At 31.8% G+C, this 22,549-nt stretch overlaps 3 protein-coding genes across 3 annotated transcripts; 2 read left to right on the top strand and 1 right to left on the bottom strand.

The window, feature by feature from the left end:
* Nucleotides 1–1,737: 1,737 nt before the first annotated feature.
* On the bottom strand, nt 1,738–16,680 carry LOC149909095 (muscle-specific protein 20-like). Its single transcript, XM_090120698.1, has 4 exons — nt 16,546–16,680; nt 3,133–3,344; nt 2,730–2,850; nt 1,738–2,381 (listed from the first exon to the last, which is right to left on the bottom strand). Exons 1-4 carry the CDS (start codon nt 16,567–16,569, stop codon nt 2,190–2,192), a joined length of 549 nt encoding a protein of 182 aa, XP_089976824.1. The 5' UTR covers nt 16,570–16,680; the 3' UTR covers nt 1,738–2,189.
* Nucleotides 5,448–7,045, top strand: LOC149909096 (myophilin). Its single transcript, XM_090120226.1, has 4 exons — nt 5,448–5,601; nt 6,075–6,274; nt 6,353–6,473; nt 6,554–7,045. The coding sequence occupies exons 1-4, from the start codon at nt 5,596–5,598 to the stop codon at nt 6,734–6,736; spliced, it is 510 nt and encodes a 169-aa protein (XP_089976352.1). The 5' UTR covers nt 5,448–5,595; the 3' UTR covers nt 6,737–7,045.
* LOC149909097 (protein takeout-like) lies at nt 13,042–16,243 on the top strand. Its single transcript, XM_090120697.1, has 6 exons — nt 13,042–13,202; nt 13,532–13,624; nt 14,563–14,710; nt 14,999–15,132; nt 15,226–15,375; nt 15,735–16,243. Exons 1-6 carry the CDS (start codon nt 13,136–13,138, stop codon nt 15,926–15,928), a joined length of 786 nt encoding a protein of 261 aa, XP_089976823.1. The 5' UTR covers nt 13,042–13,135; the 3' UTR covers nt 15,929–16,243.
* Nucleotides 16,681–22,549: the final 5,869 nt, after the last annotated feature.

The raw sequence follows: 22,549 nt of genomic DNA on the forward strand, positions 1-22,549 counted from the left end.
CAATTTATAATCGATGAAATCGATTTCGAGATCGAATAGACGTTGATGTCGAATCGATTTTATAACTGGCCTTGCAGAATGCGATACTGCTTTGTGCTGCCATCTAGCCATAAACATGCGCAATTTTTGGTACGTACATGACAGATTAGGTACTTCTTCCAATTATTGCTCTCTTTGCTAAATTTAACTATAGATGTCACTAATAATAAATTTTAACCAGATTTATTTTTAACTACAATAATTCAATTTCAAAGCATCATCAATTTAAATTTAACTGTGAGTTGGTGCATTTCAGGAGGACTGAACTTCATAGCCTTGAGAAACATCTTTACTAATATTATAAAGCTGAAGAGTTTGTTTGTTTGTTTGAACGCGCTAATCTCGGGTACTACTGCAACTGGTCCGATTTGAAAAATTCTTTCGGTGTTGCGGTGAAGGCTATAAGCACAGGCTATAAGGCTATATTATTATATCATCACGCTACGACCAACAGGAGTGGAGCCACGGGGGACAGCGCGGAGCAGCTAGTTTTAGGTAAATGTTTTGGTTTCGTATACCTAATATGTATAATATCTAACTACTAAGTTTTCATATTTTAAAACCCATGCGTTGCAATAATTAAATAATAATATAAGTACCTAATATATTATTATAACTTTGATTTACAGGCGATTGAATTTATATTTTTGGTTTTATGGCATTCAAATGCTATATAAATATAAATTTATAAAGAATAGAATGGCGCGAAAGGATGCGGGTTCGAGTCCCGCCTCGTGATCGAATTTTTTCTATTCTTTATAAATTTATATTTATCTACAGGCGATTATTTAGTTTTGGGAGATATTAATTAATAATAATTATTGCAATCGTAACTATACCACAGATAAATAAAATACTATTATACTTAATATACCTACCTAACTACATCAAGATAATATACATTTTTAAATAAATTTTCGTCTCGTGATTGAATTTTTCTATTCTCTAAAATAATATAAATCCAAAACATCAAATTCAATTGCAATCTTGTTAGGGGAATCACCTCCGCCATTCCATTAGGTAAATTAGGTAAATATTTAATTACCAATTTTATTTTATACCTATCTGAAGAAATAGAGAAACCTGCATGCAGAATACAGATATTCCATACTTACAATGTAGATAATATTACACTGTAGGGATAATGTGAGGAGGTCTCTGAAATCAGTTTTTATTGTATTCTATTACTTTATCTAGCAACACAGTTATTCCATTTATAAACCTAGCTAAGTATATTTTCAGCAAAATAAAACGCTTCAAGTAACAAAGTTATTTTTATTAGATACAATTTGAATGCACTTTTCCATAATATTATGTGGTGTATGTAATTACAATTATTTTCCGTTTGATTATCTACTATATAAAAATAAGTCGGGTTTTCCTTCCTGATGCTATAACTCCAGAACGCACGAACCGATTTCCACGGTTTTGCATTCGTTGGAAAGGTCTCGGGCTCCGTGAGGTTTATAGCAAAGAAAAGGTGGCGAAACGGAGTTCGTCGGGTTTGCTAGTTATTTATAAATATTTGACAAACCGTTTATAACATTTTACAATAATAATATGTAACAATACGTATTGAAACAAAGTAACAAGAAGGGATAATCCGAGTTATATTTAATCGGTAAGCATAAATGAAATAATATTGTAATACTGTGCATAAATATTAAATACTATTACATTTATAATATTTATTTTAACTACGAAAACTGATAATAGGTAACAAAAAGAGTAGTTCTAACACTAGAGTATTATTTTAACACTAATTTAGAAATTTCTTATTCTTTGGTACATAATATTTGGCTTAACATTACAATAATAAATACTACAACGATAATGATGTACCTATTGTATCCTTTTAAATAATTAATTCGTTATAAACGGAGATGCAGCCTAAATTAATAATTTAGGTATTCAATAATGTTACCATATTACAAAATAAACACTGAGTTTAATTTAATCATAATAATTATTATACTAATCATAACAGTACATAATATTATATTCTATTAATAGTTTCTACTTAATAATATATATTTTATGATAAGGTTATCATATAGACCACAGACTAACCATACATATAACATTATATTATAACTATAGCGTATCATAAGCTTAGTCTAATCTCTTGAACGTTCTGCGATCCTAGTACTTCACTTGCCAAGGATGATTTTGCGGGAAGCGCCAAAGTTTTGTCCGGATTGTGACGCCAGCTTATTGGTACCGGCTTGTAATCCAATAACAGATTGACCAGCACGCAAAACGTCTTCGCTGAAATCACGACGGTTTTCTTCAGCTGGTTTGGGTCCGAGGAAGGGGCCGCGCCATTCAGGGTGTTTGTGTGCCTGTAAAATTAACGTTATGAAATTAATTATGCTATGACTACTTAATTAACAAATTTTCTTTCTGAGCCTTCATTCTATTTTTCTTTTGTAATCTGATTACTGTGTTTTGTTAATGTTATAAAACTATAGGTACCAATAATATACCTACTGTTCTTTTTAGCAAATCGATAATATTAAATTATATTGTATGCGTATCATCGCATTATTTCATTTTACATGACATTCATCTCAAAGCATTTCGAAGCTTTTCTCTGATATTATACTTGTGTTTATTTACTATATGGTTGGGAAAGGCGAATCTATACTTAATTTTTGAATAATTAAATCAAATGAAGTAAATGAACTTACTGTTCTGCCAACAGCGTAAATGGTTTGTGTGACAAGAGCGATGTTCTTCTGGTCCCAGAGATCAGTCGTTTGGAAGAGATCTACATCAGGCACTCCATATTTCACACAAGCTTTTTGGAACCTGTAATGATAGAATTATGGATCAAAATTTATATACCTAGAGCATAAAATCATATGACTATAAAATACAAGTATTAAATTAAGAATTTCTTAATTTAAATGTAGATACAACTTCAATGGTATTGTTGGTTTCAGGCTTTCGTTGGTTTCTTCTTATATATTTAATTTCGTTTGCAGTGCAATGTAGAGTTTAGAATATCTTAAATCATCGAAGTGACCAAAATGTATGAAAAACTAAGAAAACATTCCATTTACAAGATAAATGTCTAAGAGAAGAACTCACTGGCTAATGTTATCCATGAATTTGTAGTCACCACCCGACACGTTGACTTTAGAGATGATGCCAGGTTGGAGTCTGTTCATCAGCTTGCAGAGGATGATGCCGTCACGCAGCGCCAGCTCGTAGGGCAGGTCTGAAGGGAACCTTTCGCCGATAACCGCTTCTATCCATCTTTGAGCTTCTTGCTCCTTTTCTGGCTCACGCTTGCCGGCACACTGAAATTGGTGATTGATATGGTTTTAGAACAAACGGTAGAAATTGATAATTTCGGCAGTTTAGAAACGTTTCAATAAAATAGAATTTACTGGAATATATGATAGCCTTAAAGAGTTGATTATTAAAGGAGACTAGCTTCGATCATTTAACATCAAACAATGTTGTTATGATCGAAGGAGAATACGAAGAAAGTAGTGAATATTAAAATAAATATTAATCATATGGACATATTTTATATTTGCCATTTTCTTTTACGAGTTAGCTGAAGAGTTGAATTTTTAATCATATTCGCATTATCGTATAACTCATTTTGTAGTCACTGTGTATACAAATTTTATTCAGTGTATATCGGTTGAATAATATGAATTCATTTAGATGCAGAGAGCAAAATATATCATATTTTTTGCGGAGTGCACCTGCAGGAATTTATATTTATGAATCCAATATTAATAATTGAAGATTAAAGCCAAAATCCACAATAAGTGGACACTATTATATGTCACCTCGTATATATTTACTGCGCACTGACATTGATTAGTAAGAAACGGACATTATATTATTATGGTTGGTTGAATTTAAACCTTGGTTTCTTAGAAGTAATAAAAGAGACACAAATGATTATGCCTGTCCGTGTTTTATCATTTATATAATGAACCTCAAAATATAGTACCGAGGTACACGAGGTACCTACCACTAAAATATAATTAGGTCTCAAGTATCTAGTTTTAAAATGCAACTTAGGTATAATTAAAGGAAATTGTGAAATTTTTTGATGAGTGTTATTTATCATCTATTCTTAGTTTACCAGAACGACGGACGTTCACGAATGTAACACTGAATACATTTTTACAGCTGTTTTGTATATATGTATAATCCTATTTTATAGTCATTCGGATGACACCAATAATTTGTTGCGGGCGAAATGAAAGGCGTTTATAATTATCTTACGTTTAAAGAATGCACTAGTTTTGATTTGCCAAACCATTAAGAGTTTAGATGATATAAAATATAAATATATTAATATAATTATTATAAATATTTTCATATACTACGAAACCAAGATAACTCAATTACCATATTTAAATTGTGCAACAGGTTTTAGGTTCAGCTTTAGTACAAGTTTTTATAGCTTCGTATGTTTTGGATGAAAGGCAATAAATATTTTTAGCGCCGGCACTAATTTCGTACATATAAAATATATAGCAGGAAATATCAATTAATTTCCATATAATGTCATATTCATAATTTTTTGGGAAAAAAATAACAACATCAATAGCGATTGGTGTTATCTTTTAATTTGAATCTAATAGCTTAATCTTTTTTAGAATAAAATAAAATAGGCAATGAGAACAAAATAAAATAAACTTAGTTATGATTTATGTGCCAATTGATATTTAGTCAAGTTTCTCCTTTTGGATTTTAACAATTTTTACTGAGTAGAGAAACATGCATTTGCATTAAGTAATTAAAATTTAACTTTCAGTAGATGGGAATATAACATTTTATATTAAGCTTATGTTAGTTTTATTATTTATAACTTTGAAACTATTCCGAGACCGCATTATTTTTCTATAGAAATGAATAGCCGGAAATTGCATTACGATGGATTTCAGTCCAAAAATAATATCAAAATTAGGACAGCTTCTGGAAGAACGAATAAAACATTTTGTTACTAAAATACATCATAAATGAGATCATGAATGAAATGAAAATTGCAAAAGAAGTGACGTTTGTTTATTTGTTTCTTGAAATTGTGGAAAGGAAAATTTCTGATGTATTTTTACATAAGTTGTGGGAAAGGATAATTAATTTGAAAAAAAAAAACAGAACTATAATTCCTCATCATAGTATGTAATTTATTTCATTGGTATTACGAGCAAGATCCTGATAATATCTGCTATCAAGTAATTTAAAATCATGTTGAAGATGTATATTACCTACATCTATTGATATTCTTAAAAAAATACTCGCAAAAAGCTTTCAAAAAATCAATAGAAAGATGTTTATTTATGTACATCCAGTTAGCAATGAAATATTACATCCGGAATCGACGATCATGCCATCGTAAACTGAAAAGCAATGTCGTAATGACTATAATTACGTACTCCTACTTGTATGTGCAAAAGTTTGAAGTAAGGCGGGTTGACGTACACGCGGTAGAGCTGGGCGGGCGGCGAACGCAGTTCACTTCTTGATACCGCTCTGAAAACTCGTTTCAAGTGTTCTCCAGCAAACTTTGTGACTTACAAAATGCCTGTAAGATTTCTGTCGTGCCACTTCTTAGTTCTTTACTGCTTTTATAAACTTTCCACATTGATTTAACATTGTAGTTTTAATTCTTGTTTGTTTTGGCGGTGATTTGAAGTTTGTTTATATTTTGTATTTATTTACCGTTATCTGTATTTAATGATTTAGAGAAAAAAGTTTTTTTGATGCTATTAACAGTCATACGTTGTCATAGATTAATGTTTGAAAGTAATGCCGTTTGAGCGTTACAATAGTTAATGATACGCAGCTGTGGTGTTCTCTCGATCCTTTAATCTCGAAAGCTTTCCAGACATCCATCTTCACGAGATAGGAGATGTATGTTTTCGTTACGAAATGTTATTTTCGGAGATGATTCTGGAATCCGCTCGTTTACCATCAAACGACTTGGCACTGGAGTATATATTTTATGGCCAGTGTTCAAAATTGTTTTATTTACGTTTCTATAAACATTGTGTTTACAGGCCAGGAACAAGGAACAGGAACAAGAGGTCCTTACTTGGATCGCCGCCGTGATTGGCGAGCCACTTCCCAATGGAGCTTATGAGGACATCCTTAAAGACGGAGTTATCCTCTGCAAACTGGCTAACAAACTGTCACCTGGATCCGTGAAGAAAATCCAGGAGAAGGGTACCAACTTCCAGCTCATGGAAAACATTCAAAGGTAGTGCCAAATCTATACAATAATAACAAAAATTTATAGCGCAAACGAAATGAAGACTAAATATAATTATATTCACAGATTCCAGGCCGCTATCAAAAAGTACGGAGTGCCAGAAGAAGAAATTTTCCAAACAGCTGATTTGTTCGAGAGGCGTAACATTCCACAAGTGACATTGTGCCTGTATGCATTGGGCAGAATTGTAAGAATTTTTCCCATAGATTTATTGATATAAACAATCTACTTTCAGATTAATTTAATGTGATAATTGTTTATTTATAGACGCAAAAGCACCCAGAATGGACTGGGCCTCAATTAGGTCCTAAAATGGCGGACAAGAATGAACGCACATTCACTGAGGAACAGCTTCGTGCTCACAACGCAGAGCTCAATCTGCAGATGGGGTACAACAAGGGTGCCTCCCAGGCCGGTCTCGGCTCCTTTGGCAACACCCGCCACATGTAATCTCTTGTCAACAAGTCACCAAAGCTATGTCGACATTTTCTAAAGATCAGTATTTTTTGAGAAATTCTATTCAATTTGTATTTGTCTGTCAACGGCGAAGCGAATGCTTCTAGTTTCTCTATTAATTTTAATTTATTTTGCTTACGAACGTGTATGTTTGTTATCGCTTGTTCTGTTATAATGGGGAAAGTAGTAGAAGTTTAAAGGAATTAGATTTATCTAACGAGTACCTTGACTAAGACTTTTTATCTAATTGTATTTTGTAAATATTTTTTTTTAATATTAAATATTATAACAAACTTTTTTAAATGCTGTTTTTCATTTCACAATACCCACAATAAAACTACTGGTTAGGGAGCCAGGTGCAAATTTGGTTAACTATTTCCTCTCAAGAGATAATTCGTCAGACGCATGAGAGTATAGTATTATAAAGCCTCGTGAACGTCAGCTAGCGCTCGGTTGGGGGGGTGAGCGGTTGTAGCCTCCCACGCACATAGGAAAAAAAATACATCCATTCATTCATTTCCTCTCAGCTAAAAATTTGTCAAATTGTAGCTAACCCAATATCTCAACGGAAAAAAATAGTCAGCTGGTTACAACATGGTGTATTAAACGTCAGCTGGTGTCTCGAACATGAAAGTTAAATTTATAGAAAAATTTATTTTCCGTTATTTCCTCTCAAACAAAAATTTACCTGATGATCGCTTATATGTAACTGTGGATAAATATATATGTCAGCTGGCTGTATCTTGGTGGAAAAAACGTCAGCTGATACGGGAGGCTACAGCCGCTCTTCCCCCCAACCGAGCTCCAGCTGACGTTCACGAGGCTTCATAATACTATACTTTGATGCATTTTACTAATTACCGCTTGAGAGGAACTTGGTCATAAAATCTGCTGCTGGCTCCCGGACCATACACAACTATGCAACAACGTTAAAAATAAATAATCATTGTATGAATTTTACTGTGATGTTTTACATTGTAGATTTCAACATAAACTTTGTGTTTGTTGCGCGTTTTCTGGCGTCGATCTATAAATAAATACTATGATTAGTGTTCGCTCAAGTGATGCCAAATACTAAATTATAAAATTTGGAGTGCTTTATTATAAATGACGTCCCTTGGCCTGATTAGAAACTGTTATGCATTCAAGAGCGCGGAAATAGAGTGAACGCTTCATTGAAATTGCTACTTGTAATAATTAATGTAATATTAAACACCCACACTTCTATTTTCATTTATGTTTAAACTAGATTTCCGCCCGCGGCTTCGCCCGCGTTTTCAATGGAAAACCCGCATAGTTCCCGTTCCCGTGGGATTTCCGGGATAAAACCTAGCCTATGTGTTAATCCAAGTTACCCTCTATATGTGTGCTAAATTTCATTGTAATCGGTTCAGTAGTTTTTACGTGAAAGAGTAGCAAACATCCATCATATTAAAATAAATATTAGAATATTAGATTCTGGAGCATAAGATGACATTACAAAGATAAAATTATATGAGAAAAGATCGGTGGTGACGACTCTACAATATTTGGTAACAGGTATAATTTAACCATTAATTACGAGTTAAGATCCATTAACAGGCAACCTGATATTATATACTTTATGAAATTTATCTTATATCAGGTTGCATATCTAATATGTCCAGTAATAACATCTATGCATTCCGATTTTTTGAAATTTTCATGCTTTTCTCCCTCTATTTTTTATATTGTCTTTCGACTATAAGCTTTAATTACGAAAATATTATCAGTTAAAAATAAATATTCGTTGTTTATTAATACGAGACTTTTTTTTACAAAAATTAAACTTTTTAACGAGTTCATTCATAGGTTTTTCACACAATAACGATAGAGCTAACATATTAATGTTGTCTTCACACAATTTATGACATTTACGATCTCTGCTGTGATGCTGTTAGAGATAAATATAATAACGTATTTTAATAATTTACATCGTAATATAAACGCTTAAGAATTTTTGTATGGAAACTTTTAAAGCTTAATGTGCTGTTAAATATTCAGGTAATACATTCGATTAGGTATGACATAAAATTGCGTTAATACAGAATATCTAGTAGATCCAAGTTACAACGAAGTTGATTTATATTATGAAATCTTATGATATTTCGTTAATCTTGTGTTGATTTAACATAACAAATAATTGTTAAATGAATGTTTAATGAATTGTTTTTGGTTTTGAGAAAAATGCCATTGTAGAGCCTAAGGTAGAGCCTAATAAGTCGAGAGATTATGCTGTAGCATTCCGTTCATTTAAAACTTCTTAAATAATTCAATGATATCGTTGTAATACTCTCTTTCAATTGCTTTAATTAAATATAGAAATAAAAATATACCGGTAGTATTCATAACCTCCTCCTTTTTTTGAAGTCGGTTAAAAACAGTATATTCAACAAACAAAATTAATATTTTACACATTGACAAGAGCTAGGAACCATCCAACTGCAATTATTTATTAGTCTATTTTAAGACCTTTCATCGTTTAATTGTTCTTAATATATAATATCACTTTAAATTCCCACAGCAAATTAGTCATGTAATGACACCTGGCTATGACTCAATAGGTACGTGTGACAGTATCGTCAATCAACACTGAGATATAAGCTATTTTGGATGCGGGGGTCGTTAAACTAAATCATTAGGGTATCTATAAATGGACATACACTTTACTCAAAGGGATAGAAGGGAAAATAGATATGATCATAATTGTCTTTTTTGAATAAAATTTAAAAAAAATGTAATTTTCGAAGTTTGTCAATAAGATTTTTTTTTTACAAAAAATGGAACTTTGGTCTCTCTCTATTTATTTAGCTGTACTGCAGTATCTATTTTGAAACATATACGTGACGAAGTATTTTTTATTTTATCCGTCCATGGTAAGTTTATTTTTGTAAAGATGCGCTAGGGCTAATGCAATTTTCAAAAATAAAATCAAGCTTTTTCCTAATTTACAACAAAACAAATGAACAAATACCCGAACACATTATTTGAAAAAAAAAATCACATCGAATTTTGATACGCTTCTCACCAATAGTAGCTAGTAATTATTCTGTGCCAATAGGTGAAATTAACAAGTAGGAGTTATGGTTAACGAATGTTACACAATTAAAATTGCCATAAATCTATACTAATATTATAAAGAGGAAAGGTTTGTATGTATGTAAGTATGTATGTATGTATGGTTTTCACGCATAAACTACTGGACCGATTTTGATGAAATTTGGCACAGAAAATCTTTAGACCCTGAGAAAGAACATAGGCTACCTTTTATTGCGAAATATGTACCACGGGCGAAGCCGGGGCGGACCGCTAGTAAGTAATATATACAGTATGTAAGTATTAAAGATTGAAGGAAAGATTTTACTAGTTCAAACTGCTTGAAGCCAAACCAGCGAGTAGGTATCTATGAATGAGGTTCAGTCTGTAGAGTACGAAAATAAACAGTTTTATGATCTGACTGGTTGTAATGTGGTATCTGGCTTTAGACAAACCTAATAAATTAAAATATTTTGTGGTATTTTGCGCTTTATTTGAAAACCGCATTCGTGGAATCGTCTTTTTGTCTATTCAATTTCGTATTTATGCAAAAGTTAATTTATCTCTGTCCGTCTGTCCGTTTTCATGCCTTTGACACTACTGGGATTTGGAAATAGATGGATATTGTTAAAATCGATAATTGACATCTAGGAAAATTAGATTAGAATTTATCAACGATAAAAAAATAAAATAATCGAATAAAAGTTGAATGCTTGAAAACGGCAATACAAAATTTAAAATGTACCGGTGCGCGATTAAGCTTTTTTTAATGAAATTATCATTATTCATTAAAAAATTTAAATACTGTATAAGGAATACATAAATAGGAGTTAGTTTTATCCAGAATTACGTTAATTTCTCGTTCCAGAAAGAGCGGCTGCGCGTGGGTCTGCAGGCACGATCCATGTTTTGTTTATCTTGACCAGGCGCCAAGAAAAGAGCACAGTTGAATTTATACTAAAACATGACATAAGCCTTGACATACGAACATTTGTTAACTAATTGCAGCCATTCATCGCCCTAAATACTTTTCAAGGTCTTGAATAGGACTCCTAATTTGATGCAGATGCAATTCTAAGTGTCTGTTTAACATAATTGACTAGCGATTAGAATGTATTTATTTGTGATTAATCTGTGCAATTAAACAAGATTAGTGTGGCTTTTTCAATGTTTAAATTAACGGTTTTTATTTAGTCTATATTAATGTACGTATGTCGTATAAGCTATATGAACAAATATAATTCTTATGCAGTCCTTTTATTTGGTTCGATTAATCCTTGAATAGCTATAGCTGTTTTGATAGTATATTCATTTATTGACATCTATTTCATTTCATTTTCATTCATTCTATCTGAGCAGAGCTGGGGCAAACAGTAGTAGTATAAAACTGAAGCGATTGTTTACTTGATCGCGCTAATGTTAGAGAGACGAGATAAAAAATCTATTTACAATAGCTTGCCTAAAGCTATTAAAGAATCCTCATCGATTACTATTTTAAAAAATAAATTAAAGACATACTTAACTAATTTCGATAGCTGATTGTGTTATACTAACTGCAAAATTGTTATTTCTCATATGTGTAAAAGATCATATTGTATTGTTTTTGTTTATGAGATAAATAAAGTTCTTTAAACCGATTTAAACTATTTAAAAGCAATCGCACAACACTACAGGCTATATTATAACATCATGCTACCACCAAGGAGCTTCAATGAAAATTGTTTCAAATTATTCGGCAAAATCCGCGCGTCTTATCAAATTCGATGTGAAAGAAGAGGTCGGGGGAAAATCTAGTTTACTAGTACCTAAATGTATTGATTCCCATTCTTTTTTTACAGCTATAAATTGAGTTAAACACGAATCTAAAACTGTTTCTATGTGGCTTGAAATCTGCCTACAACAGCGTTTCAAGAACTTGTCAGATTTTAGGGTCATTTTACCACATATTTGGAAGTTGCTACGATTGCCAACAAGTAACATTGCCATCATAATAAACATCTTCGAATGGAATCATTTAACAAACAAAATATAAGCAAATATGAATTAACATAACCAGCATTGTTGCAAGACAGATTTGCATCTCTGTCCTTTACCCTTTGTAGACTTTCGTAAGAGACGCGACAGCATTCACCGCTCAAGGCCGCTCACTTGCAGGCATTCTCCGCTACCCTCTCCATAGAAACTTGGGTATGCAAAACTATGATATTAGAATAGAAGAACAATAGAACTGCAATTAATAGACGCAGGAAATGTATATCAGGCTAGCAGTAGGTAATTGCGCAGTTGCTACGCGAATAAAAATATCATCTGATACTGAATTTTTCTGAAATTCTGGCGCATAATGTAAAGATATTTTTCTTGAACATACAAACGAAACAGATTATACACTATCTTGTTTATTGATAGTTACGTTGACTGTCTTCATAATACCACATAATACAAGAAAAACTAACGATGCGACAGACGTGGAAAAATGTGAGTAAATTGTCGGTACAGTTTGTTTTAACTTCATTGTGAGAGCATTACATAAGGGCATATACACTTATAGTTATAAAATGAAATCCATTTGCGACATCTACCCGCGTTCAAGGAATTGATGATACGGAACGAACGTAACAATTTAATACGGTTTGTGGGTTTACATTACGATTGCACTACTTAGATAGACCAGTTTAACTTGATATACAGGAATTGTGCGTTTGGCTACCGTTTCGGGCCAAGTCCTTTTAAAGGTTCTTCCAGTGTATAGAAAATGATATCTGCATATTGCATAGGTACTGTTAGTAAGGTGATTGGGACATCAATGCAGCTGTTATGGAAAATATGCAGCCGTTTCAGCATTTCAAAATTCAAAATATTTGGCTGGGCCAAACTACCGAGACTAGGATTTTTTTGGCAATTTTATCATATAGAGCTACATTACAGAATCGCTCTACCTTTTAGAATCACGTTTTATAATCAGGATGCTATTAAATAACATGACCAGAAAGGTGTTTACTGGTATAGTTCAAAGTTGTACTTGAGAATGATGACAAAGTATTTTTCATCATAACAACAAAATCCCTGTAATGCTTGATAATTCAACAAACCTACTCATTCAATCAATATAATTATAACGCCCATTATTTCGCAGTCACATACGAAATGTCTACCATAAGAATACCTTGTCACAAATAGCAAGAGGACAAAGTTTAAGTTTTGTTTACGAAGCCAACAATTGCATGGCCCCACTCCACAGAGCGTTGCAGTAACTTTACAAGTCGCTGATTTAGTCTCAAACCACCACCTCGGGCAGCTAGCTCGAGGTTCTCTCACATAACAGTACTTTACCAACAAATCATGAAGATAATAATACTTTTAGTTTCAGTGCTCTATAGTTCTACCGCAGAACATTATAAAACGAAGCGTAAGTACACATTGTTTTGCATTTACGCCATTTCGACCCACTTGTACCAAAATAAACAAATGACCGGCATTTTGGATTTCTTAACCACATTGTATATAATATAATTTACACCATATTTATTTAAAGTCCTTGTGTCCTTGTTATTAGATGATGTATGCACTCAAAATGATTTCAGCCTTCGGAATCATTCCAATAAATTGTTTATTCGTTATCTATCCATGTTCGGATAGCATACATTTCATGAATTTCATTGTTATCCATCTATCAACCAATTCTAATCTCTTAATTTATTGAATTTGTGGCTGAAACTATTTTTATTTTGCTTATAGCGAGCTTCGTGAAAACATGTTCATTAAGTGACCCAGACTTTGACGATTGTTCCCAAGAGGCCGTGCAATCACTCTTCAATGCTTTAGGACCTGGTAAGCGATTTTTCTTCTGGGTTATGCGAATATGTAATACGGCAATTTATGTTATTAGTGACTAATAGTTATACGTAAGTAGGTGCAACATTACTTGGTCAGCACAGTAGGTATTACACAAGTTAAACGTGTTTGTTGGTTTAACCTCCTCATGCTTGCTGTGCTCCTATTACCTTTTAATTTAAACAAATTTATTTATTAAGTTTTTTTAATACATAAAATATACATAAATGTTATTAGACAAATAACCAAACAATTTTGATCTTTCCAGGAAAATATTTTAATTTAATTGTCATTTAAGTAATCAATATTAGTGATGTCCATACTTGAATTGTCAATATTATTTTTTATCAATTAATAATGGCTTGGACCAATCTTACTAATCCATTGAATTAATTAAACACGGTAAGATTGACGACAATTCGAAATTATCGTGTAAATTAGTAGAGAAGAGAAAAAATAATTTCTGCTTGGCCAAGCAAATATTATAATAATTAATCCTTTTATGATTAAGTAATATGTACTTATAAAGTTGTTTTTATAAACTAATACGTAAATAAAGGAAACAATCTGAAAATGCTTAATTTTACCGTACTAGTTACTAACCACGTAGCCTCAATTACGAAACAAGCATAAACCTGCGGAAAGCGAAAGTTCTATTCCTTACAAGAATTTATATTTTATCAATATTATTAATTTATAATTTGTTAATTCAGTCAAATAACATAATAAATTCTTTGTGACATAGAGGGCTAGGACTCGTATAAAAACAATTAAAAAATTTTCAAGCGCTGGACCTACCCTTATTTGTTTTTTTTACTGTTGTTTCTTGACTGTTTCTGTTTTGTGTTTATTTTTGTTTTTACCACATGTTTTTCCTGTTATTTTCAACGATGTGACACATAACAATGACTAAACGATGTGTAAACTCATTACAGGCCTGCCAGAAATCGACCTACCTTCATTAGATCCTCTAAAAATACCGAAAATTAGGATTTTACAGGGAGAAGGCCCAGTTAACGTGAATGCTGCTCTTGATGATGTTATAGTTACGGGTTTCGGCAAGACCATCGTGCTATTGAGTCGGTGAGTAAAGTTGTTCATATCTATGCGACCCTGGTACTCAGGCAACTGTTTGATCGACTGACGCGGATAGATCGCAATCTGTGTTCCACAAACAATCTATCCGTTCGTTACCGACGCTACCTATCTATCCACCGATTCTCTTACCATATAAAATAAAATGAAATCATGTTCCAATAAACAAAAAGAGTATTTCTTTGAAATTATAGACAGAATTCTATTATTTTATTATATTGTGAGTTTTTAAACGTAATTACTGAGGAAAATATTATTTTTTATTTATTATTTCAGAGTTGACAGCAAGACGTACGACTTTTACACGAAAGTAAGAGTTCCAAAAATAAGAATACAAGGCACATACGACTTAAAAGGAAAGATTTTGTTAATACCATTGGTCGGTAGGGGCAAATGTTGGTTTGAGCCGAGTACGTACTTAATTTAGATAATAAGACAATAAAAATCCATTACGATATTTTTTTTTCACGTTGGATTAACTGGTTTCATAATTTATGTTTCAGGTAACATGACAATAGACATAGTAAGCGATGTAAAGTTATACGATAAAGGCGGATTTACTTTTTTTAATGTAACTCAAGTTCATGTTAAATATAATATTGGGCTGTTAAAACTATACATGCACAACTTATTTGATGGAATCTCTTCTCTCGGTAAGTCGGGACAATAATATGACTGGAGCGCCATCTAGTGGATAAGAGATGCATTAATACAAATAAAAGTATCATCCTCGCACGCGGCATTCATGTTTTAATTTTACTATTCTCCAATAGATGTCAGCACAATAGAAGCATCTTTTGTTGTTCATGTAATCCTGGTACTAGTATGTTACAAATTGCAACGATTGAGACCGACCTTTCCAAAGTTGCAAATTTTTTATTTAATAATTAAAAATATACACTACTAACAAAAGGAATTTTATTACGAATATGATTGTTTAAAATCTTAACAGTGGACAGTACAAAATGTTGTTATACATATATTTATTTTTTTATTGATTTTTCTTTTTCAGAGGAAAGCACGAACGCCTATTTAAATGCCAATTGGAGGCCCGTGTCGGAGTCACTGAGACCAATTCTAACAAAAACAATTGAAGACATTTTACTTGGCTTTATGCAGCAAATATTCCACAATTTACCGGCTAAATTCATGATTGAAGATATTAAAAGTAATAATTTATTCAGCAAAAAGGATGAAAAAGAATAATTAACAAAGTATTTTAGTCAAATTAGTAATTTACTTCATTGTCACAATACTTTCTTGTCTTCTGCATTTTCTCGTATTCAAGAATAAAATGACGTTCAAAAATATTATTAAAATTGCAAATGTACCTATTTGTAACTCGTACTTGACTGCTATAGATGTAAGATTTATTTTTAAGGTTATAGTATATGCCTACTTTTGTAAATAATACGCTGTAGTTATAATCTCTCTTTGTATAATTTAATTTCAATAATAGTATTATCTAATTTAATATATTTAATGTAAAACGACTAAATAAAGAGTTTCTAATTTCTAAAATTATTTCAAACGTCCCGATTTTACGACTACACGTGCTGTTTATACCTGAAGCTTTCAGGTAAACATGCCAAGGTCACAAAAATTACTCATCCAGTTTATTTACTTTCAAAAATAGACTGAACATATTATATTTCTCCCCTTAATTAATATAAATAAACCACATTTATCTATTATTTGAGTATTTATGAGAAAAATATTTTTTGAAATTGACTTTTTAAATAATTCAGTTTAATTATTTTCTTTACACACTTATGGATGCTACTATAATAAATTGGTAAATAATACATAATTTATGCATTTACCTGCCAAATAGGACGACCAGGCATTTTTAGGATTTTTTCTCTGAAACACTAGCACTCACAAAACACACGCGCGCGTTTTGGCACGTCAACCACTAGATGGCTCTCTTGCAAAAGTGAAGAACAAAATAAGCTTTACTGAGTCATCTAACCTGTTTTATATGGGGCCGCAAAGCGCCTATAGATGTTGAATACTGGTGAGAACGGACATTACGCAGAAACAGGCAAACGATACCCAAAATATCTCTTTACGTAGAAAGCCCGTATTGATGGAATAAACTGTTATGGAAATTACTCAACGTATACCAAATAACACAACATAACTGAATGGCATACGATAACATCGGCCCAAAATTTTCATAATGGTACATGCCTAGGATAACATGTAGGTAACACTTTACAATTAATATAGTAGAAACTTACTGTGTACCTACATCCTATCGCCCATCAGAGGTATGATTTTGCTTTCAAAATTTAATTCCAATAGGTACTATTTACTAAAGAAGATTCAGATTCTGAAGCAGTACAATTGAGATACCATTTTTCATGAGATGTAATGAAATAAAAAATCATAGTTAAAACTCAATGGTAATCAGTAATCACAAATGCCTATTATTAGCTACCGGTAAATTTATAGCAGCAGCTTTTCTATAATTGAGTTAGCAAAATGCAACAGATGTTCAACCGTTGAAATCGGCGGAATATAAATAATTATATCAAAGATTTGCCCTAGGTATTCGATAATTTCTATTTATAAGAAGGATTGACCTCTGAAAATAGAACAAGGTTGTAATTTACAAGTTTAATTTTGTGTTATTTCTATTGTGGTGTTATAAAAAATTATTTTGTTCACATTATTAGATAGTGAAACATGATAATTAATCTCAGTGATATACTTTAAGTCTAGGAAAGGAATTAATACTAATTATTATTAGGTTAATAGAAGTTCTTTTGGGTACAATATTATGAAAAAAGTAGTCTATCTCATCATTTTTTTGTGTGCGAATTTCTAATTCACCTTTGGAAAATCTAGTCAAAGAAATAATCAAGTAGCAAAAATTAAAAAAATTTGAAACAGTTATGTTCCATCTTAGGTCACTGTTTAAAACTAAATAAATGAAAATGGGTATACATAAATTGTTAATATTAGAAACAAATACATAAACATCTACCAACTATGGGCTAAGAGCATTAATGGGTGGTGCTCCATTGATGTCTTAACGCAGAACTAATTCTATTGTGGAAAAATATAGAGTTATAAAGGTTTTTCAGCGTCATCACTGTAACTTTCCTTAGTAATTTCCTTTTAATTGCTTAGTATATTATCCTGATTTTGTCAAACTTTGTGTGTGCAATAAAGAGTATCTAATAATAATAACTTTCCCCTGGTATATTTTGTACATATATCTGCCTTATAATAAAGTACTATATACGAAATAGGAGGAAAAACGTATTGTTATTTTCTTCTGGCATCACATGCCCACAATTTCACAATATCACGATCAAATCGTGTGCCAATTCGAAACGACTAATTAAATTAACAAATTACATTAATCTCATGTATTATCATTAATTTATTAATTCATAAACTTTAAATCCTATTTAAAACACAGAAATACACAATGTTTACATTGTAAAGTACCGATATAATAATTATAGGTTACATAGATTTCGACCACAACCTTTCAATAATGCCAACGTACGTCATTAATAATAGCCGACCACGACTTATCGCTCCGTTACGAAATGCAACAGGTTTTGTATGCAGAATAATTGCATCAGATCACTCCTACATTCTCTGCGATCCTTGTCCAACAAGTTCCTGGTAAGGTAGACATTCAAGACAAAGAAAATTATTTTACTAGTGAAAAGTTTTCCTTGACGATTAATTTATTTATTTAGTTCGTCCATTAATTTGAGAAAATTATTTTGATATTGTTAAAATCCTTATGATTTACAGATAATAAGTTATGAAACGAAACATTTATAATATTATTTTGATTATAAACTAACCCAAAAATAAAATAATTGTAAACTGCAAGTCTGTACTTTAATTTATGGGACATATTCTCCACCTACAATTAAATGTCGAAGACGATTTTTCCTAATAATAACAGTTCGCAGCAACCATAGAGAGAGGTTAGAGTGTAAACTGTTACAATCAAGACCACCAGGCTACTGACCGAGTGACGAGCGATGACCCAGAGAAGGGTGCTCCGAAGGGGATAGGGCCCCTTTGGTGTCGTTCACAAAAGGAACATTAACTAGGACTGCATAAATGTTAAGAGATTGTGGTGCATACATGCACTTTGCACCGAATGTGCGTGACGTCACCCAGTTCTCATTGTATTGTTTGATAGAGCACTTTTCAAGTATTTCTGTTCAATTTGTTTTGCTCACGCCGCATAACACGTCTGTTAACATGATAAATCTTATGTCACTCATGTTTCTTTATTATATATCTAGTTTCGAAAAATTTTCGTATCATTATATTTTTTTTCTAGACTTGTGGAGTGAAACCGTGTACATGCCTAGATTTTTTACACATCATGTGTAATTGTTATTGTTATCGTACATGGCACGTTGTTTCATTCAATTAAGATAAAACGATAAAAACAATTTGACGACGTGATTTAAATCTAAATTATCACTAATTGTACTTTGTCTATTTTATTAAAATAAAACGAGAAGCAAAACTCGTAGAAGATTGAAGAATTAATGAAAGATTGAATTAAAGATGTAGAAGTATTCGATTAAATTAACAAAGGAATTAAAAGCCAGTAACAGGAGAAGAAAATGTAAATTTGCTTCACCTCATTTTTTTATGAAACTCATATAAGTTTACACAACATCCACTATATTAGTCAGACGCGTCTATTTTTGCCACCATCCTCAACTATGTGTAACGCGGGCGAAGTAACGGCCGTTATAGCGGATTCCGTTATTAAAAATAGGCTTTGAAAATGTTTTTGCAACGCCTCCCACAAACGGCTGAAAATAGATTTTCGGTGTACCTGGCAACTAAAACTGGCAAAAGTAAGCGTTGAATCACTATTTGGAAAATTCCAGAAGGAATTTTTGAATATTTTACGGTGATTGGTGAAAGATTGACGTGTCTCCAGAATGTTCTGTAGGTACCATCAACCTCGTGGAGCAAGTACTTTATGTTTCAGTTCAAGATTGTTACGAGAATAGCCCTCTGAATGTGATGCTTAAAATAACTGGTCGTATTCACGTATGCTTTGACAGATTAGTCATCCGTCAAACATGCTAGTTAACGAATTATCCAAAATGTATTTGAATGTTAAATTGCACGAGATAAGTAGGTCTTTATTAGAAAAATCAGGAAAATGATACGTACGACACGATACACTTTTTAAATAACTACAAGAAGAAAAAAACTCAAGAGTAGTATATTTTTCCCCATTTCCCCACATTTAGCTTGTATCTGAAAAATGCTAATAATTTATAAACACAGTCATGATAAATATTGAAATACCCTTAAAACTATTTTTATAACAATAAATTTAAGATATTAAGCCTGTGTATGCGAAGGATATAAGTAATTAAGTATATAAGAATATAAGATATAAGTATACATATATAAGAAGGAGTAAAAGCATTTATGATTACTAAAAGGGTACTACAAAAGTAAAAGAGCGGAGAAGCGACAAACAGAAGACAAGCAAAAATGTCTTAAATTTCTTGGTGTTTAAAATGTTGTAACATCCTAGCAGTAGATGATATACCTAAATGAAACACAAAAAATAAATTACTAGGGAAGATATTATTATGTTTGCTCAATATTTAAAATTAGCATTCCTAGAAGTAGATACATAAAAAATAAATTAGCAAGTTTTTTTTAAATAGTGAAAAATCCATCCATCAAAGTTCCTTGGATTGCCGTTGTTTCTTTTGAATTTATATCGGCATGCTTGGAACGTGGGCGTCCGTAAGTGGAGAATCTGGAGCAGGCAGTTACGATCGCCGCGTACTAGGATATCATAAACTTGAAGTGGCTAAATACATGACAGTGATAATAAACACACTATCTAGCGCCTAATGGAAGTATTACGATTTTTTGTTATTGTTGCTAGTCGACACAAGATGGCGTTATTATTAAAAATAATGTAGAATCAGCGCCATCTATAATAAGGTAGACAAGGTTTTTAATAAAAAAGTTTTATAGCGGCATCATTAATAATTCTTAGGTTTCATTAAATATTAATCATACTATCAATAATTTGTAGTCTATCATTTCTTTGTAATATTTTATAGTAAAAACGAAACTTGAATCTGAAATAATTGGAAAAAAAATTCAAGCTAAATTCTTCGATTCCATAATAATAATTAAAACCAATGATATTATATATAGAAACAAGAGGTAGATACGTCATCAACGCACCAAAACTGATTCCGTGAATTGGTCCTATTTGGGACCAATGCAATCAGTCATATTGTCACCGGTCCCAGTGAGCGCATGTGCCGATAGGTACATTAAAGTTGTCGAAAATGCCTTCCTGTGTGTTCAGAAAGTGCACGTATTCGTGCAAAAAAATAAAAAAAGATAAAGGAATATCATATCACAGCAAAATATATTAAATTATTACAGTTTAAGAGTAAAAATAACAATTTACAATTCTTTATTAATGACACTTGCTTGACACGTGTATTGAAATAATGAAAGGGATAAAACATTGCTTCAATCACTAGTGTGACAAAGCTAGCGTACACTGTGTTCAAAGATTATCATGTAGATACTATTATTGAAAATAGAACGGTTATTTTATTAATTTCGATTTGGGTAAATACTTGATTAATTTTATATTTAAATCCACACAGTGCATATAATTAACAAATATATCTATTTATTATATACAATGAAATCGTGATGGCAAAAATGTTTGTTTGCAAAAATGATGTTGAATATACGTTTACATTGAAGAAAAGATTATCGCTACTGACGAAAAAGGCTATTTGCTTTTCTGTAAATAGCTATTGAACATAAATTTTATTTGTGTTTTAGATAAAAAAGGCTTATACTTCATCCTTTCTTTTATTTCATCCTTTTTTTTCATCTAGGCACCACTATTATTATAATTATCCTACAAGTTGGAGTGATGACCTTGTACGGGTTTCGGGAACTGCCTTGAAACGAATAGCGTAAGATCGGTCCTTATGGAGTTCTATAAGGAGGACTATATATGCAGTATGCTCAGCAGTGGGTGATTATCGGGTGAAATGATGATAACCGAAAACGAACACCACAGCTAGTAATAAATACTTAATACAGTTATATCTCCAAAAAAGTTTTTTTATTTTTTTTTTCATTTTAATACGACATCATAATAATCATAAATTAATAGTAAATGAAATTGTCACATTTATTTACTTGTGCAGGAAACCTAACATCTAACATTGAACCTTCTGTGTCGTTTATCTATGCCAATTACCATGGCAACTATTTGTTTATTTATATTTAATTGGTGAATTCTTATGACTTTTGCTTACACCTACGCGGAAGTGACAAACTATCTTTGTCTTTTTTATTTATATCATTTTATTAGAGCCATCTCTCTTATACAGTCTGTCAATATAATAAATTAAGTAAAATGAAAATTGTATTTGTGTGTGCCTGACACTGCATATGAACATTGAGATAATATTAATATGGAGACGACACCGCCTACATCACTTATGTTCCACTCAACATACGCCATGTGACGTATGTTGAGCGGTATTTTTTAATGGTTTTAAAGTGAAACGCATCAAATATGCCTTCGTGTGTGTTACGATATTGCACAAATAATACAAATAATACGGAAAAGTGCAAAGGAATAACTTTCATCGTTAAGTACCTAACTAGATAATCATTTTTAAAACTTAGTTAGAGCAAAAAAATGGCGCACAGATTTTGTTCGTGGTGTCTCCTCCATACGTAGTAATATTATCTCAATGCATATGAAGCATTTTTTTTGGATATATTGTGAGTATATAACGTATCTAT

This window comes from Colias eurytheme, chromosome 4 (genome assembly GCF_061535395.1).
Source record: "Colias eurytheme isolate Ceu_HAF_F1 chromosome 4, ilColEury1 Martin Lab GWU primary, whole genome shotgun sequence".
Classification (NCBI taxonomy): Eukaryota; Metazoa; Arthropoda; class Insecta; order Lepidoptera; family Pieridae; genus Colias; species Colias eurytheme.

Bases quoted from the DNA above. Each gene is read 5' to 3' on its own strand.
- LOC149909095 (XM_090120698.1), bottom strand. From the start codon at position 16,569: ATGCCTGGTCGTCCTATTTGGCAG. The intron at 3,345-16,545 runs GTAAATGCATAA...CACCAATTTCAG, and splicing joins CTGGTCGTCCTATTTGGCAG to TGTGCCGGCAAGCGTGAGCC. The intron at 2,382-2,729 runs GTAAGTTCATTT...TTAATTTTACAG, and splicing joins TTTACGCTGTTGGCAGAACA to GCACACAAACACCCTGAATG.
- LOC149909097 (XM_090120697.1), top strand. From the start codon at position 13,136: ATGAAGATAATAATACTTTTAGTTTCAGTGCTCTATAGTTCTACCGCA. The intron at 13,203-13,531 runs GTAAGTACACAT...TTTTGCTTATAG, and splicing joins AGAACATTATAAAACGAAGC to CGAGCTTCGTGAAAACATGT. The intron at 15,133-15,225 runs GTACGTACTTAA...TTTATGTTTCAG, and splicing joins CAAATGTTGGTTTGAGCCGA to GTAACATGACAATAGACATA.
- LOC149909096 (XM_090120226.1), top strand. The intron at 6,275-6,352 runs GTAGTGCCAAAT...TTATATTCACAG, and splicing joins CTCATGGAAAACATTCAAAG to ATTCCAGGCCGCTATCAAAA. The intron at 6,474-6,553 runs GTAAGAATTTTT...GTTTATTTATAG, and splicing joins TGTATGCATTGGGCAGAATT to ACGCAAAAGCACCCAGAATG.